Genomic DNA, 15914 nt, shown 5'->3' on the forward strand with positions numbered 1-15914 from the left:
TTCATTTTTCTACCCTATTTAGACAGGAAACCTTATTTTATAACCCTTGTATATCCATTTCGTTTCGCATAATGCGGTCACGGTATTAGATGTTTTGGGACGCAAACTCCCTTTTCATGTCTAACTACTAATCCCTGTGAATGCAATCAAGTATTGGGCAAGCTGCTCAATAAACAGGGATTTGTTGTCGTTATTCAGACAGGATTAAGCCTTTACTCTTAGACACGTTAAGACGAGATTATTTAACGTGAACGACATCTCATTTTGTTTCTAGCAACATGTCAACTTCGTTCCTCATTTGCAGAACTTTTATCATCGATAGTGATTTAGTAAACTAGTTTCAGACTAGGATTTCGTTGCTGTTTTTGATTTTTTCGTTTAAACTTTTGGTTTCGCCCCTATTATAAGGGTTAATGCTATTGGTTAGAATCACACTAGGTGTTCCACAGAGCGGCGAGCAGCCAGCAACCCGTTAAACTGCAAGCAGTCTTTTATTTTTCTTTTGAGTCACAGGAAAGAAGGACGATCGATTCACGCTCGCGGTCTAGCGATACGTGCAAACACCAAATAAAGGATTGGCATTAAAGTCAATTTGCCGACTACCTAGGTGTGGCTTGTAAATGAAAGAAACTTAAATATCATGGTTAAAACTGAAAGTCATGAAATGGTATCAAAAGAAAGATCTCTTGTTTTAGGAAGTGGTCATCTCCATTAAGGTGTAAACGTTCCTGTTATGACGTGGCGCTAGAAACTCAGTGTAAAGCAGGCATATCGTGAAAATTGCCCTTAGAGCGGATCGGCTTAATTAAGATCTTAGGTCGGCTCTTTCTTTTGTCAGAGTTCTGATTAAATTCGGTCCTCAACAAAGGCAATAATCACTCCAAAACTGTCGCCCAAGATCAAGAACACACGACCCTTACTAGGGTTAGCTGTTACACGCGTCTCCTGCAGCAATCTGCGTTAAAAAAGGCTGGTAGTTCAAAAGCAAAACTGGGTACATGACAAACCAAACATTTTTTTTTAATAAGAAAAAAGAAAAGAATTAGAATAGTTTTAAAAAAGCCGATTAACTCGCACCAAATTGACGAAAGATTGACTCGTAGCGCTAGGCATAAGGATAATAATTTCTCTGGGCGAATAAGATCGGTTCAAATGATCCTGTATACGCTAGATTTGGTTACATTTAAAAGGACTGCAGGATTGGAGCAACTTAGTTTCAGTTCAACACAAAAGAAGAAAGCTAGGCTCTACAGATTCCCAATCTAAGTAAGGAGACATAACCAACAATTCCTAACTCAAAACTATATGTTAACTTTTTTTTTTTTTCAAATCTTGTTTCGGCCGCTCTAGGGAACAAAGTGAGGCTAGTCGGTCGTGGAAGAATGAATCGTTTAAGAAAAATGAACAAGACAACGAGTACATCATGTGTCACCCAACACTTCATTTATTTATTATCTTTATTTAATTTTTATTACTTTCTTTCAATCGCTATAAACAAAGCACTTCTCTGAAGAAAATATATACCTTTTTAGTATTTATATAATAAATATTCTGCGAAACTTCAAATTAAAAGGGAAGACACAAATTGTGCATTTAGAAAATTATACATAATCTGTTAACTATAACTCTGTTTGGGTTTTTTCCTCCGTTACCATGGTCTCCACACCGATGAGTCGAAGTTTGTCGAGGTGTTTGGTAGTGTGAAGGGCACAAGTTGTACGGCATCATTTGAAAGGATAAGCGCTGGGATTCCATTGCTAAGAACAAACGGAGGCATCGAGGACGGCATCGTGGGTGGAAAAGGCAGGAGTTTTCTTTCTTGGTTATGAAGAGGCGATGACGGCGGCGATGGGAACTTACTCGTGGCGCATAAATTGTTGTCTGTCAGCGCTACGTTCGCCGCGCCGGCTGCTGGGGAAATGGCGGGAAAACTCGACAGCGGTGTGTGGTTTTGCGGTTGACGAGTGAGAAGCACCTCGCTGGGGGGTTGGTGATGATGTTCTTTGGGATTCTGGCAGGAGGATGCCAAGTGTGATAAAAGCTGAGTGCGAACTGGAACACTGATACTGTCGGCTGTTATAAGAAATTGAGACACTTTGGTGGCACATTCGTTGAATCCAGCACGATATTTTGCCATAGCAGCCTCATCTGTAACGGAAGAGAAAAGAAATCAATTGATTAAATGATGATGTGATAGGTATAATATTTCACGGTCTTGACACATCAATGCTCTTGACATCCAGGGGACTAAGCTATTCATTCCACGCCGGCCCAGACAACAACCGTTCCGCGAGATGGTCTTCGCATTACTGAATTCGAAGTCTATGGAATGTCGTTGCAGCTATATGAACGGTTCTTCTTGGCAGCTCTTCGTGCTATATATTTACACTATCAGCCATGCCACAAAACAAAATAACAATAAGGACTTCATGTATATTCTTAAGTTTGGAAACTATAGGAAGTCAAGTTAAAGGTTAAGTAAGGGATATTTAGATAAATCGCTGTAGTCAAAACATAATTATTAATTTGTGCTCCTAACAAAATGAAAAATGCAACATGTAAAACGTGTCATAAAAACGTCTTTCATTTCACGAGTAAAAACTGAAAAAAGCTGCCGGTAATTTCCTTTTCTGTGGATAGAAAAACAACAATGCAAGATTTTAAAACACTTTTTGCGGCGATGTTGGTTTTGTTAATGATTTGTTGCCTGTAAAACATTCTTCCATTTAGCTTTTGATCTTCACACTTTATTTGGAGCTGAAAGGTATAATTTAAAGATTGTTATCATCGCCAAACAAAGGCCAAGACAATTTACAACACGCTACTGTCTTATCCGTTTGGCGTTGAAAGGCCATTAGAACTTCATTAATAAGAAGGTGGTTTGTAAAAATAAGAAGTCAGTTCTAGAGTGCGAAAATTCTCTCAGCGCAAATCTACATTTCTTTATGTTGTATGTTTATAACAGAAAAAAAAAGAATACAATATTACCACATACTGCGAGTAAAAACAAGGCAATTTACGCCAAACGGATCACTGACAACGCTATCCTGACCATTGGATCGTGAAGGTGATAGAGTGACTGTGAATCAATATATTTATTTTTCTATACCTTGTTGTTGCATGAGAAACGGGGGCCTCTCTGTGTTGAGAGAACGCAAGTATTTTACAGTCATCTCCAATATGTCAGCCTTCTCCATCTTGGAGTACCTAGAAGCCTAAAAAAGCAGACATAATCCTGAATCAAATTGCCCAAACGAGAGGAAAAATATTTCTTCCTTGAATTGGAAGTTCCACGACCCCTTGAACGGGTCATTTCTATGGTATGTACCCTGAAACCTCCTCTCCTACACGACAACTAAAGCCCGACTCGACAGGAGGTTTAAAATGAAATTCCCATAGTGGAATGATAAAAGAAGAAAATACACTGTAATAATATCACCATAGACGGTGTTCTCCTTGTTACCATTTGAGATAAATATCTAATTAGCTAGCCTCTTTGGACCCGAATTCCCGCGTTATCGAATTTAAGGCACATTTACCAGTAAAGCAAATATGTAAATATCCAACTTTTCTCTAAACCAATGGTTTACAACCCTTCACACTACACAGCAATTGTCACTTACGTCCTTTTTCATTGCCTCCAACACCAGACATTTTAGCTCATTTAAACTGTCGTTAATTCTAGCCCGTCGCATCTTCTCCATTAATGGTTTCTTGGACTAGAGAGAGAAAGAGAAGGAAAAATAATAAAATTAATATTATCAATAAAAAAATAAAGTTTTATTATAAAGTAATTGTTTTCATTCTTCCATGTAACCCGTTCAAAAGTATTTCCCTCCTTCGATAACGTTTATTTCCCTCTAAGCAAAAAATAATAATAACAAAGCGAGAAAAAAAAATCCAGTTTTATCAACAGCTTTAACGTTTTATCTCCCTGGAATTATCTCGAAACTATGTTTTAAAAGAACATAAAACATGTCTAATAATGATAAATCTTCTGTCGAAAGGAAAGAAAGTCTCATTTTTTAAAAAACATAATGTAGCCCAAATACCTTTTTCATCTCCTTTTTCGAGTTTCTTTGAGATGCAAGAGAAGTTTTCAAAACGTCCATGATCGTTGCCAAGTGTACGCGTGCTGTGCGTTCATATGTGTAAGAGTAGAACACTTTGGCACGCTTCAATCCGACCTTGGGCCATAATACCGGGAAACGGCGCGCGTCTGCTAATATTCTTTTTATAGTTCGCACCGTGGGAAAAATTCTTGGTCGTGTGTCGACCCTCGCACTTATTTGCAAACATCTATTCATACGCAGTCGCCGGAACGGTAAACAAAGAAGCACTGATTTCGGACCGTGGGAATGCTCCGCAATGATTGGCTAACGGCTCGAGAGGTCGATGGGGTTAAGTTGTATGACAGGCACTTGAGCTTTACTGGTGCGTTCAGGGCGTGAGAACGTTGCTGCGCGATTGGTTTGAGCGTTTCAATGGTTTCCTGCAATTAACAAGTCGCACGACTAACTTTGTGAGGCTTTAGGCAAAGCTCGCGACGACAACGCGCGCGACACGTTCGCAGGTTCTCGTCTTCACCGACCGCCAACGACGCTTTTCACACAAGTGGTTTTGATATTCTTCTGAAAGTGTGCGTTTTCTTTTTGTGCTCGGCTTCAAACGTGTTGTTTCTTTAACACAGTAGCCGCATTTTGCTCTTGAATGATACTGTAAACATTGTCGTTAATTCGAACCTGCCTCCACGTGCTGCGTAGGTTAAGAATCCTATTATGAGAGTTGTTTTCATAAGATTTTAGTTGCCATTGTGAGATTGTTTGGTCGAGACACAAAAGAACAGGAGTACAAAATAAAGCGTCGGAATTTTCCCACGATGGAATTTTAGCTCTTTCACAAACGGTTTGTTCTTTTAAGCTATGTAACAGAAACCGGATGTAGTGTTATAGTGTGTGTCTCAGTAAAGCCGGCACAATGGCTAATATATATACTCACCGCGTTTGCTTATAGGAACGCGGAGAATATATAGTTTTCATCAGCAAATGACTTCTTCCTGTTTGGTGTGAAACCACGAGAAATCTAGGCGTATTAGAGCCTGATATTGGTCAACATATTAGACAATACTGGCCCATATTGCCCAACATATGGCACCACTGCCGCCACTAAGACACTTATATTCCCACCTCGCATGTATTTACATATCCTACATAAAAATCTGTTCTAATTTTAATACCACTGTTTTATAAATTTCTGTAAAGCATGATTTGCGCAAGACTAGTCTCCATGAATTGAGTGGACTTGTGGGTGGTCCGAAAAACAGTTTTGTGAACACGATCCGATCACCCACTTAGTCTATCCCACCCCCTCTATGTACACCCGAAAACAATTACATATACTGTATTTGTTTGCGCTTTTGGGGTAGGAGAGGGCCTCTCTCCTGTCCCTCCATCGTTCAAAAACCTGATGTCTAGATTCCTAGCGTTAAATATTTCTCCCATCGATAAACAGGGCTTAAAGTCTGGAATCTTCGCGTGAAATTGGACAACACGTTCCCAGAACCGACCAGAACTATCAATACCGGTAATGTTCTTTAAGTTAAATACTTTAATCGGCTTTTGATGGTGGCTGAGATAACCGGAATTCTTGTGGTATTGCCGCGTGCCATGCATACGCCGTTAATTAGCATTGAGTTATGGATTCCCGGGGCAGGGGTACTCAAGGGAAGTTTAGGTATAAGTGTGCCGCTGAGTCCTTCAAACCCTCACCCCCCCCCCCCCCCCGGGGGGGAGTCCCATATGAAACGGACGGGGATGCTCGTCGTCTTGCTTAGGGGTGTAAATTTCAGATAATGGTCTCGCTTAGGGTGTTCTGGGCAAAACACCATTATATTTAGCCGTAAAGGTGTCTTTTAGAAATATTAAAAAATTATATATTATCAGTTCGTTTTATTTACTCGATTGATGTAATCAAAGTTTGAAATGATCGCTTTTAGGGGTGAAAAAAAGGTTGGGCCACGCCCAGATTGGTCTCTTTTAGGGGTTTATTCAAAATTTACGACGAGCATCCCCGCCCCTTTCATATGAGAGTCCCCCCGGGCCCTCACCCTGTTTACGATAAAAAGAGTTCGTTTCGCTACCCTGTTTAAGATAAGAGACCTACTTTCCCAACTCTGATTCGTTTTGTTTTGCTGGGGAAAAAAAAAGTGCTGAACTAACATAAAGAGGAATTAGATTTTTTGGATATTACATTGTTGGTACATCTAGACCACGCATCGCCAACTTTTAACTCTTTGTAAGGTTTAGCGGTCCAAAAAGACAGCCTGTTCAACATATTAAATAGTAAAATTGTATACCCTGAAAACCATACACTGTTCAACGGCACATACATGCCTTGGCCAAATAATGGAGTGCCCCCCACTCCTCCGGGTTATGGATCCTCTTTTCTCTTAAGATATTATAGAGCCCAACAATCATTCTGATCTACTAGTTGCTTTGTTAGTACATTCCTGTGGCACTACTCAAAAAAAAAAAAAAAAACGTATACACCAGCTAGAGCTCTCGGGGATTACCGACAGTCACGCATCAATCTGGATTTGGATTTTGAAATCCAGATTGTCCGAGTTGTCAGTCGTTAACGAAATTCGAAAATAGATTTCGAGCTTGGATATCGAGTTCAGATGTGTAGTCTGCGAAACCTTTTCACAGACAGATCTCGATGCGTGAAATAATCGAACGGTATGTCATGAAGTTCATGATTTGTAGCTCTGACGTTTTCACACTTACAACTTTTAAGTGTTTACAGGGAAAGGGAAGGTTCCTTCTTTCTTTCCCCTCCACCCCCCCCCCCCCCTTTTTTTTTTTTTTTTTGGAGTTCTTCTTTACTCTTTTATCAATGCTACTTTCTTTAATTTATTTTTAATTTATTCTTTTAATTATAATTATAATTTATTTATTTATTTTCTTTTTTGGTCAGCGCAATCATTTGATTGAAAAAAAATGATGAAGGAATTTTGTGGTTAAGCCCTTGAAAAAAATGGGCGGCGCGCCTGAAATATTGGCTAAGTGTTAGAATCTAAGTGCTAGTTGAAGCAACTGGGAATACATGTATTAGCCTGTGTACAGACGTCCCCCCTCCCTCAGAAAAAATCGGGAGAAGAGTCTCTTCTCCCGATTTTTTCTGAGGGAGGGAGGGAGGACGTCTGTACACAGGCTAATACATGTATCTGATAGTAGAACGACCGAGAGGATCCAAGAGAGGGCGATGAGAACAGTCTATTGCCATCTATTAAACACCCTTCTTTGCAGAACCCAGGGGCACCCAACGAGGATATAGTTCAAAACCACTTAACATAGCATTATTGAACGTATTTTAGTATTCAAACGGTAGATATACGCACATTTTTATCCCCTAAAAACTTTTCATCTGTTCGGATTTTCTAGCTGAAAGTCTAGTGATCCGAAAATTGTAGGGATAAAAACTTACCTTCTCGAAAATTTCAGCCAGGAAAAGGCTCCCGAAAGTTCTAGGTGGCCTTTTTTAGGGTCAAAGTCCGTTAAAAATGGGTAATGATACCATTTTGTAGATGTTCGAAAACCCTAGGAGAGGCAGGCAAGCAAGAATTTTTACAACAAAAGCTCCGAGAATTCTAGATCTCAAATCGTCTTCCGAACAGATATTTTCCCGAAAATTGCCGTTGGGTGCCCCTGAGAACCGGAGGCATGAGATAGCCATAATCATGTACAAAGTCAAGAATAATTTATGACAGGGCTCCTGTTTATGGCCTGTTTATATATCTGATATTTTCATGTCAAACAGCGGTTGTTATAACGGCTATTGTTATTATATATATCTGAACAACACATCTTGGTCCTGTAAATGATCCAAAGTAAGTAGACACATTAGGCACACTCATTTAAGGACAACGAAAGAAAAGCGGACATTGAGCACCTCTACATGATGCAGGGCTGTCAAAAAGTTTTTAAGTGGCAGGCTGATAACGAATAGTAGGCGGCTTTGGAACTCGCACCAAATGCACAAGTTCTTGAGGACCGAGGCATCTAAGGACATTTTGGAATTTAGAGTCTCGGAAACCCTATTTCCAGGGGTTTTCAAGAGGTATTTTTCCATCGCGGACGCCATGTTGCTTCGTCAGAATACACGCAAGACTGGGAACGATGCCGTCAAAGTGTCCCGGGCGTTTCACAACATGGCATGGTTCGAACGTTTCACAGATCTAGACTAGTTCAATATACGTTCAATGTCATTGATCATCATTATTCGATGGTACTTATTTTTTGTTACCGGTTATGGTAGAAGGAGATGAAAGTAGCCGGCTAAGGATGGCTAACTAGCCGGCGGTTTTGGCCGGCTACCGGCCCTTATTGACAGCTCTGTACATGGTCTCGGGGGTACTCCCTACAATGGCCTATGTGGGGAGGTCTCGTCCGAAAGGGGTACCTTTTCAGACTTCAGGGACACAAAAGGGCGGGGATTTCACTTGTTAAATTGAATGAAATGGTAGGAAAGTCTATCATTTCGGGCGTAAAAAGGCCCAAAAGGGCTAACAGATGCATTTCATGCTGTGAAAAAGCCGATAAAACTTTCTAGTTTTATAGTGCTTTTACAGCAGTTAAAAATCCAACGTATTTGAACGGGCTTCCATTTGTCAATAGAAGGTATACGAAAGGATACCTTTTCTGTCGAAAATGGTATATAAAAGGGTGAGGGCTTGGACCTCGGAGTGGGGTCTCCCCGTACAAAACGTTTTTGAGCAACCCCTCCCCCCCCTCCCCCCCCCTCAAGCGGAACATAGTGCACATACATTTTTCGTTGTGTTTAGAGCGGTTTTCATTTGAGTGTCGAAAAGTAATTGGTTTTGCACTTTCTACACGATGCGATTGGCTTAAAAGATTCGCGGCACCTTTTCATCCAATCAGAAGTAAAACCAAAGCCAATTGTGACGCGCTCGCATGCATTTTCCCGCGCTTTGCGTCAGCCACATGTAATTACTTCGAGTTTTGATTGGTTCAATGTATTGTCTGTGTCCTATGTGATTGGCCAGAGTAATTACTTTGGTTTTGGTTTTACGACAGTCAAACGAAAACCACTCTATGAGGAGAATTTGTCCTTCATTCAAATTTGTTACTTTATGAACATTTTGCGAACTGAAATGCAAAAAGGAACCTCGTCTTCTTTAGACCTCTACAGGAGTTAGTTACCGTAAAGTTCTGAACGTAGCGACAAGTAGCGATACAATTTCACAGGTTTATAACAAATCCCGAAAGTAGCGACCCCCGGAAATAAAGACCCTCCTTAAAGTAGCGACCTGAGAAGTATTTTCTCTTTTTGCTAAAAAATAACAGAAATTATAGATATGACAAACTTTACCAAACTGATCCGAGGAATATTTTTAACGATCCAATGATCTTTGAAACTCCTTTAATATAACTCTAAAAGGACATAACATTCTTTTTCTTTTCTTTTTTTTCAAAAATTATCCATTTAGTCTGTGAATACCAATACAGTACTCTGACGATTCTTTCTTTCGAATTCCAATTCAAAACAATCTGATATAAAATAAGTTTCTCCAGATAAAACAAGTGGGGATGTAAATTTTATGGCACTATGCAGCAGTACCAAGGTCATTCTCTCTTGGCAGTACTAAAAAGCGAAAAAGGCATTGTCTAAATACTATATATCCGACTTTTTTATCTGCGTTAATCCTCATAAGTAAAAGAGAACAGTTCAATAAAAATATTTTGGGGGCTTTCTTAATAAGTAAATTACCTCCCGCGATTTCTTTCACAGGTTTACCGTGTTTTTTGTGCTTTTTTTCGTGCTAATGAGCAGCAGCGGGATTAAGAACTTTTAAAATTTGGCGGGAAATTAGTATTCCACGTGTTCTCACCTAGGCACGCGTCATACCATTGCTTAATTAACCATTTGGGCAAACACAGTAATGGAACCTGTTAATTAATTTTGCTGTAAATAGACTGCGGTCAGTTACCGCCGATGAATTATAAATAAAGAAGTGTCTTGATCCGAGAAGACTTATTATTATTCTTTTCCTTTTAAGAAATTCGCGTGTACTTCATTTTTTGGTAGAGCTATTCAACGGTAACTTTGATTTCCCCAGGGGGAACCTGCGACGGCGATTTAAAGAGGCCGCCCAGCCGCTCGATCTTTCTTTCTTTTAATGTTTGGATAAACCGCTCGTATGTGTTACCAGCTTCCGAAAATCATGAACATAAGCTCTATTTTTTTTTCCCGTACCCTGATATGTTGGCTGGTAAGTTATCACAGAATATACGAGTATCTCCTAAGAAAGTCTCAAAAGGATTCAAAAGTCGCCCTTTCACTAGTTGATTCTTCCGGCATTATTACTTCCTGTTCTGTCTTTGATGGCACGCGTGCTTAAAATTGAAAGGTGAAGACCATTACTTTAATTTCGCCTTCTTTAATTAAGCAGATGTTTTTAATGCTCGCAGAAAACAAAAGAGGTGAGTTGGCGGTCTTTTCGAGTGAAATATCAGGCAAATTTAAAACCAAAAGGCTTTCAAAATTCACACATGTGTGTTACAGAAGCACTGGCAATTATTTAGACCAACGTTGAACACGTGGTTGTTTGAATAGGGAAAACCCTTGGCGGGTAATTTGAAAATTGCTGTCTTATGTCCAAAGTAAGACAGCAAAATTAAATTAGCCCCTTGTTCTCTTGTCACTTTAATTCATAAAAAGACAACCGATAGTGCTTAAATGTTACTGACCAAGAGGTCGCACGCGATCAACCTGCTGCCGAAAACGTGCTGCTTTGAAGTTAAGTATTTGGTGAACAATTGGCCTGTTACATCATTGCTACGGTATTACCACGCCTTTAGTTTTCGCGGGAAATTTGGCGGGAAATTTAATATTCCATGCGGCAGGTTCTTTCTTTCATTCAAACACTACTGCTAAAAAAACCCGGAGTCCATCATTTAAATACTCAGCTTTACCAAAGTGCTTTCAATTTCATTCTGCTATTTGAAAACCCTAGCGCACTATACCTTGCTCTTCTTTATAAACAATTTCAACCGGACCGATTACATGCTTCGTACGGATTGTTACAGCCTTGGCAAAATAGTGTATTGTTCTAAACAGGTGTTAATATCCTTCCGTTTGTACGATATGACGGGCGTATTGTGCAATTTATTCCTTCTTTCACAAGGCTTTTAGAATTGTTAAACACATTTTTAAGCCATCGTCGACTTGTGCGGAACAACTCGTTTTCTTAGCAAGAAGGAAAAACGGTTCGGAGTTTTGTTGCAGGAAACGAAGTATAAGTGAAACGAGAGGAAAAATTGGACGGAAACAGCATGAAATCTCCAGCAACAGACAGAAATGATAAAAAGGTGAGTTTGAAGAAAGCTTTTCTTCTCTTTACAATGGTAAAACATCATAAATAAATTGTTCAGCTTTCTCGAATACACTTCTTTTTCGATTAGTCTAACCCGTTTCGGCCAAATAAAATGCCTTTCTAATCACATTCAAATCTGGGTGATCATTGAGTAGAATAGATTTCCCGAATGATGTCCGCGAAATTTTACTAGGACTGAGATCACTTTTTAAATGTTTTCAGTGAAATGCGATGTAGTACCCGTGCACTTGATCTTTCCTTCGTGATTTCAGAAACAAAAGTAGTTGAATGCATTTTGGCAATATCACGGGTGCCTTAATCTGTTAAGCACATCTTAACTTCAAGGAGTGCATAATTTAAAGCCGCTCTTTCCATTTCTTTTAAGTGTGCAAATCGCAAATCTATCACTTTGTAAGTGGTTTTTACTCGTTAATATTGTCCTCTGATTCACCGAAGACACAATCTATTACCACCAGCTAAAGCTTCTTCGACAATCCGATTCAACAGAAAAGACTTTGTAAAATTGCAATAAATCCAGCACTAATCACACAGTTATACATCACATGTAGTTTCCTATAAAGCGCTTTCAGCAATGTCACCTTAAGGCGATAGCTGAGTCAGCTACACTCTTTTTCTTAACTAGGGTGAGACAGAGCGCAAGTCGCGTCGTAACTTACAGTATAAAAGATCATCTAAAATCTCAACATTGAACGTAGACCAAAACTTAATAGAGATAGTAGTAAGAGTTATACACCCTAACAAGCGGAAAATCGTGTCCTCTTGCCCACAGAGATATTTCTAGTTCCCGCGTATTCTGTCGCTCTTTTATGTCTTTAATAACAATAAGAGATTGCGCCCCGTTTCTCCGGTTGCCATTTGTTTGAACTGCCTTTCCGATAGGGTGGGTAATGGAAATGCCATCTAACTCCATATTTTATACGCTCGCGACGGGGGAGTCTGATACGATTGTTACACTCGGGCAGATCTTTTGTAGAGTAAAGGATTTTACAAACTAGGAATTGAAATTTGTTCCCAAATGTTAAAATATTAAAGCAACCTAAAGGTTTATTGAATGGTGCAAAAAACTTCGTCAGTTAGGGTGTTTAACGAGTTTGTCCCCACAGAAATTAATCGAGATTGCCACTTCAACGAAAACGTCGGCTGCAGAAAGCGAAACATGTGATCACGTGAGACACAAAAAGAGCCCACTTAGTTTATCATGCTATCTACAGATTCTCACGAATGTCTCAGAAACTACTCTAGATGTTGAATAGTCACGTTGTTTCGCTACATGTTAGGTTCTTTCTTACTTCAGGTAAATAAATCTTTACAAGATCGTCTGCGCCGAGACAGAATCAGCAGAAGCGTGGAAGAGCTGAGAGATTTGGTACTCGGGTCCTCAGGAGTGCACGTGAGTGCTAATGGCTGCGCATTCTTGAAATGAGTAGAATAAAAAAAAAATAAATAAAAATAATAATAATAATAATAATAATAATAATAATAATAATAATAATAATAATAATAATAATAATAATAATAATAATAATAATAAAAAGTGGGGCCTTTATATAGTTAACTATTCAATGAGACTTATGGGGGTGTAATAAAATAAAGGGGTACTGTGATGGGTGGCATGAAAAGCGTGAAATATAGGGCAAAAAAAGAAAGAGATAAAAAAAGAAAGGAAGAAACATTCTATGAAATTAAATACTCAAGGAGACTTACAAGGCATCAATTAGCTCTGTAGTGGACCTCATTCCGAATCCCTATAAGCATCGTCTCTAGTTTCTGAACCATCTTCCACCACTAACCATTAATTTCCCTTGGAAGAGCATGCCTCACTACAGGAACAAGAAAGACTTTTAAACAAACAACCAAAGGTTACTTTGCCTGCTAATTCCTATTTCGCTTTTTTCATTCGTCTTTTCTTTGATACCAGTGACCGGCACGATTATTGCATGTTAGATCTCTACGCGGTACGGAAAGGAGGTCCCCGATCACTGTTGATGTGTCCCTTGACCGTCCACCTTACTCATGTTCATACAAATTAGGTGATCAATTGAGATTATAACTTAAAGGAGATGTGTCACGAAATTCAGCCAAATAAGGAAATTACAAAACGCCCGTTAAATTAAGAGAAACATAAAAATAACCGCTTAAAACTTTAAAGGAAGGTTCAAATAACAAAACAGAAGCAACAGATGCCACGGTTAGGTAAAACTGAAGAAGATTGAAACGGATTGAAATTGGGGTTTTTGAAAACTGTTCAGCCTAACAGTTTTTCAAAGTTGATCCCTGCTGCTTGCCACTTCAAAAATAATGCTCAGGAGACATTTGTTTGTCTAAGATCTCTGACGCTGATTTTGTCATTTGCATCTAATTTCTTTGCTTACTGTAAGTTCCATAGCAATTGAGAGCGAGTAATTGGCAAAATAAAACAAAATGAACTGGACTGCCGTGACACAGCCCCTTCAAGGAAGCCATCGTACTGAGTTAAAAAGGTGACATCTGGATGGCGCTAGCCCCGGAATCAACAATAGTACGAATGCCGGCTTATGCTAGAAACCCCATGGCTCGGTTACTTCATAAATTGATTGATGATAAAGGCTTGTTCTTGTTTCACCAGGTAACGTATTCCAAAGCGAAAAAGCCTGTAAAAAAAATAATTTCGTCCGAAAAGCTTACGCAGATATTCTCAATATTAAATTGATTCCTAATTCCTACCTTTTTCAGGCAAAAATAGGTAAAGAGGATATTCTAAAGCTCACAGTGCAGTATATAAGGAACGTGAGGCGAAAAGGTAAGATTTAGCATTTAGTGCGGCAAGTATCAAAAAATACTGAATATTAATAATAATAATAATAATAATAATAATGAGGATGATGATGATGATGATAATTGTGACAGCTTCTTGGCATAAGCTTTGTTTAGAAATCAAACTGGCTTCAGTAGTAAAAATGGTTTTCTTGATAGGTATCTTTCTTTTGCATTGCCCTTTTTCTTTTCTTTAATCATGTCATTTTTTTTTTCTATCCTTTTAACAGAACTCATGGGAATTGCTACCGAAAACAAAACGTCAGAGGAAACGGAAAACAACAGAAACACCGATCTTAAGAAAGCAGGCAACGAATTTAAAACAAGACAAAACGCATGTTGGACTGAAGAGCGTATTGAAACAGCTGAATGCAACGCTGTAACCACAACAGAAGGTGGATCAGATAAGACCAAGGCGCGTTACCACGAGAACGTCAATTCCTTAGAAATGTCTCTCATTCAAACACATGAGGGTGTATTTCAGCCTCTCATGGAACGAGATACACCGAGCATGATTCATTCAAACAGCATTACTCACAAGAGGGTGCCTTTCCGAGTTATAGACTGCAACAGTAAACAGGCGACTTGCAAACAAACGATATGGAGACCGTGGTGATATAGTTTATCGAAAGACAAAATTCCTCACTATTTTTCAGACAGTATTCAGCTACGTGTACACACTAAAATTACTACCGTTTTATCCGAGTATTTTAAATAAAATTCTCTACTTATACGAATTGCTAGACAATACCATATTCTCGACAAAATTATCATATTTCTAAACCTCCATCAGAACCCTACTGCCTTTGACCATATTATCTTTTCTATAGTGGCCTGAAAATAAGCAGGAGAACCTCTGGATGATATTTTACTTTTCGTATGAAATTAAATAAAACTATTTAAAGGCAAAAATCAGACAATTTTTGTGGTTGTATTGAGTTTATTACATTTATGGTTAAAGTTTATTACATTTAGGTCGAGATAGATTATTACATCTGTTGATAAAACTTTGTTACATTTATCGTTACTAATTTATTATATTTGCGGTTGATTGGAAGTTGTCCTTTCTACGTACTTGTTTGTTTGTTTTGTTTTGTTTTGTATTTTCTCAGTGGTATTTTCAATTGATAATTTCCCTCTAACCTATGAAATGTAATAAAAGTTTAATAAAACTTCTTGGTTTCGTTAATCTCAACTAGTCATTTGTGAAAAAATAAATAAATAAATAATAACAATAACTAATCTTATATAGCGTTTTCACTCACGATGCCAGCGGTTATGCAAATTTATTGGAACATTAAAGCGTTTATATAAGAAAAGAGTCCAACTCCCATAGGATTGGTTTGGAACACCAACATGGCCGCCATTTCATTGTTTTGGAACACCAATATGGTAGCCTTGACGTCATGAGAAAACTCTCTATAAGAGAGTCATGTCACTGCAGCCATTTTCTTGGAAAATTCAGTGTTGTTTTCTTTCGCAGAGACAATAAAAGTTGAAACATTTTTAAGACAAAATGACGATATTAAACTTAAAATTCAAAACATATATCTAAATTTCACCTCAATACAGCAATGTAGAGGATCAATTTTTGGCTGTAGTAAAACTCTTAACTAGTATGGCTGTATACACTGTTGTCATACCACTTATACATTCTGGTTAGCCTTAACTAGACTCTCTTAAAACGTTTAGAATTGATTAAAGC

General features: G+C 38.6%; 2 protein-coding genes across 3 annotated transcripts; one reads left to right on the top strand and one right to left on the bottom strand.

Annotated features, from left to right (window-relative positions):
- Nucleotides 1–1421: 1421 nt before the first annotated feature.
- On the bottom strand, nt 1422–4880 carry LOC140922952 (transcription factor HES-1-B-like). Its single transcript, XM_073373000.1, has 4 exons — nt 4053–4880; nt 3624–3719; nt 3110–3215; nt 1422–2148 (listed from the first exon to the last, which is right to left on the bottom strand). Exons 1-4 carry the CDS (start codon nt 4305–4307, stop codon nt 1649–1651), a joined length of 957 nt encoding a protein of 318 aa, XP_073229101.1. The 5' UTR covers nt 4308–4880; the 3' UTR covers nt 1422–1648.
- A 5627-nt stretch (nt 4881–10507) lies between these two features.
- Nucleotides 10508–14969, top strand: LOC140923426 (uncharacterized). Of its 2 annotated transcripts, XM_073373522.1 has the most exons (4): nt 10508–11390; nt 12711–12806; nt 14129–14195; nt 14440–14969. In XM_073373522.1, exons 1-4 carry the CDS (start codon nt 11355–11357, stop codon nt 14823–14825), a joined length of 585 nt encoding a protein of 194 aa, XP_073229623.1. In that variant the 5' UTR covers nt 10508–11354; the 3' UTR covers nt 14826–14969. The 2 variants fall into 2 exon arrangements, with proteins under 2 accessions (XP_073229623.1, XP_073229624.1); XM_073373523.1 differs by lacking the exon at nt 12711–12806.
- The last annotated feature ends 945 nt before the right edge of the window (nt 14970–15914 follow it).

Source organism: Porites lutea, chromosome 13, assembly GCF_958299795.1.
Source record: "Porites lutea chromosome 13, jaPorLute2.1, whole genome shotgun sequence".
NCBI classification, from domain to species: domain Eukaryota; kingdom Metazoa; phylum Cnidaria; class Anthozoa; order Scleractinia; family Poritidae; genus Porites; species Porites lutea.

Bases quoted from the DNA above. Each gene is read 5' to 3' on its own strand.
- LOC140922952 (XM_073373000.1), bottom strand. From the start codon at position 4,307: ATGAATAGATGTTTGCAAATAAGTGCGAGGGTCGACACACGACCAAGA. The intron at 3,216-3,623 runs GTAAGTGACAAT...CTGCTTTTTTAG, and splicing joins TGGAGGCAATGAAAAAGGAC to GCTTCTAGGTACTCCAAGAT. The intron at 2,149-3,109 runs GTATAGAAAAAT...CTTCCGTTACAG, and splicing joins GTTTCTCATGCAACAACAAG to ATGAGGCTGCTATGGCAAAA.
- LOC140923426 (XM_073373522.1), top strand. From the start codon at position 11,355: ATGAAATCTCCAGCAACAGACAGAAATGATAAAAAG. The intron at 12,807-14,128 runs GTGAGTGCTAAT...TACCTTTTTCAG, and splicing joins TCGGGTCCTCAGGAGTGCAC to GCAAAAATAGGTAAAGAGGA. The intron at 14,196-14,439 runs GTAAGATTTAGC...TCCTTTTAACAG, and splicing joins AAGGAACGTGAGGCGAAAAG to AACTCATGGGAATTGCTACC.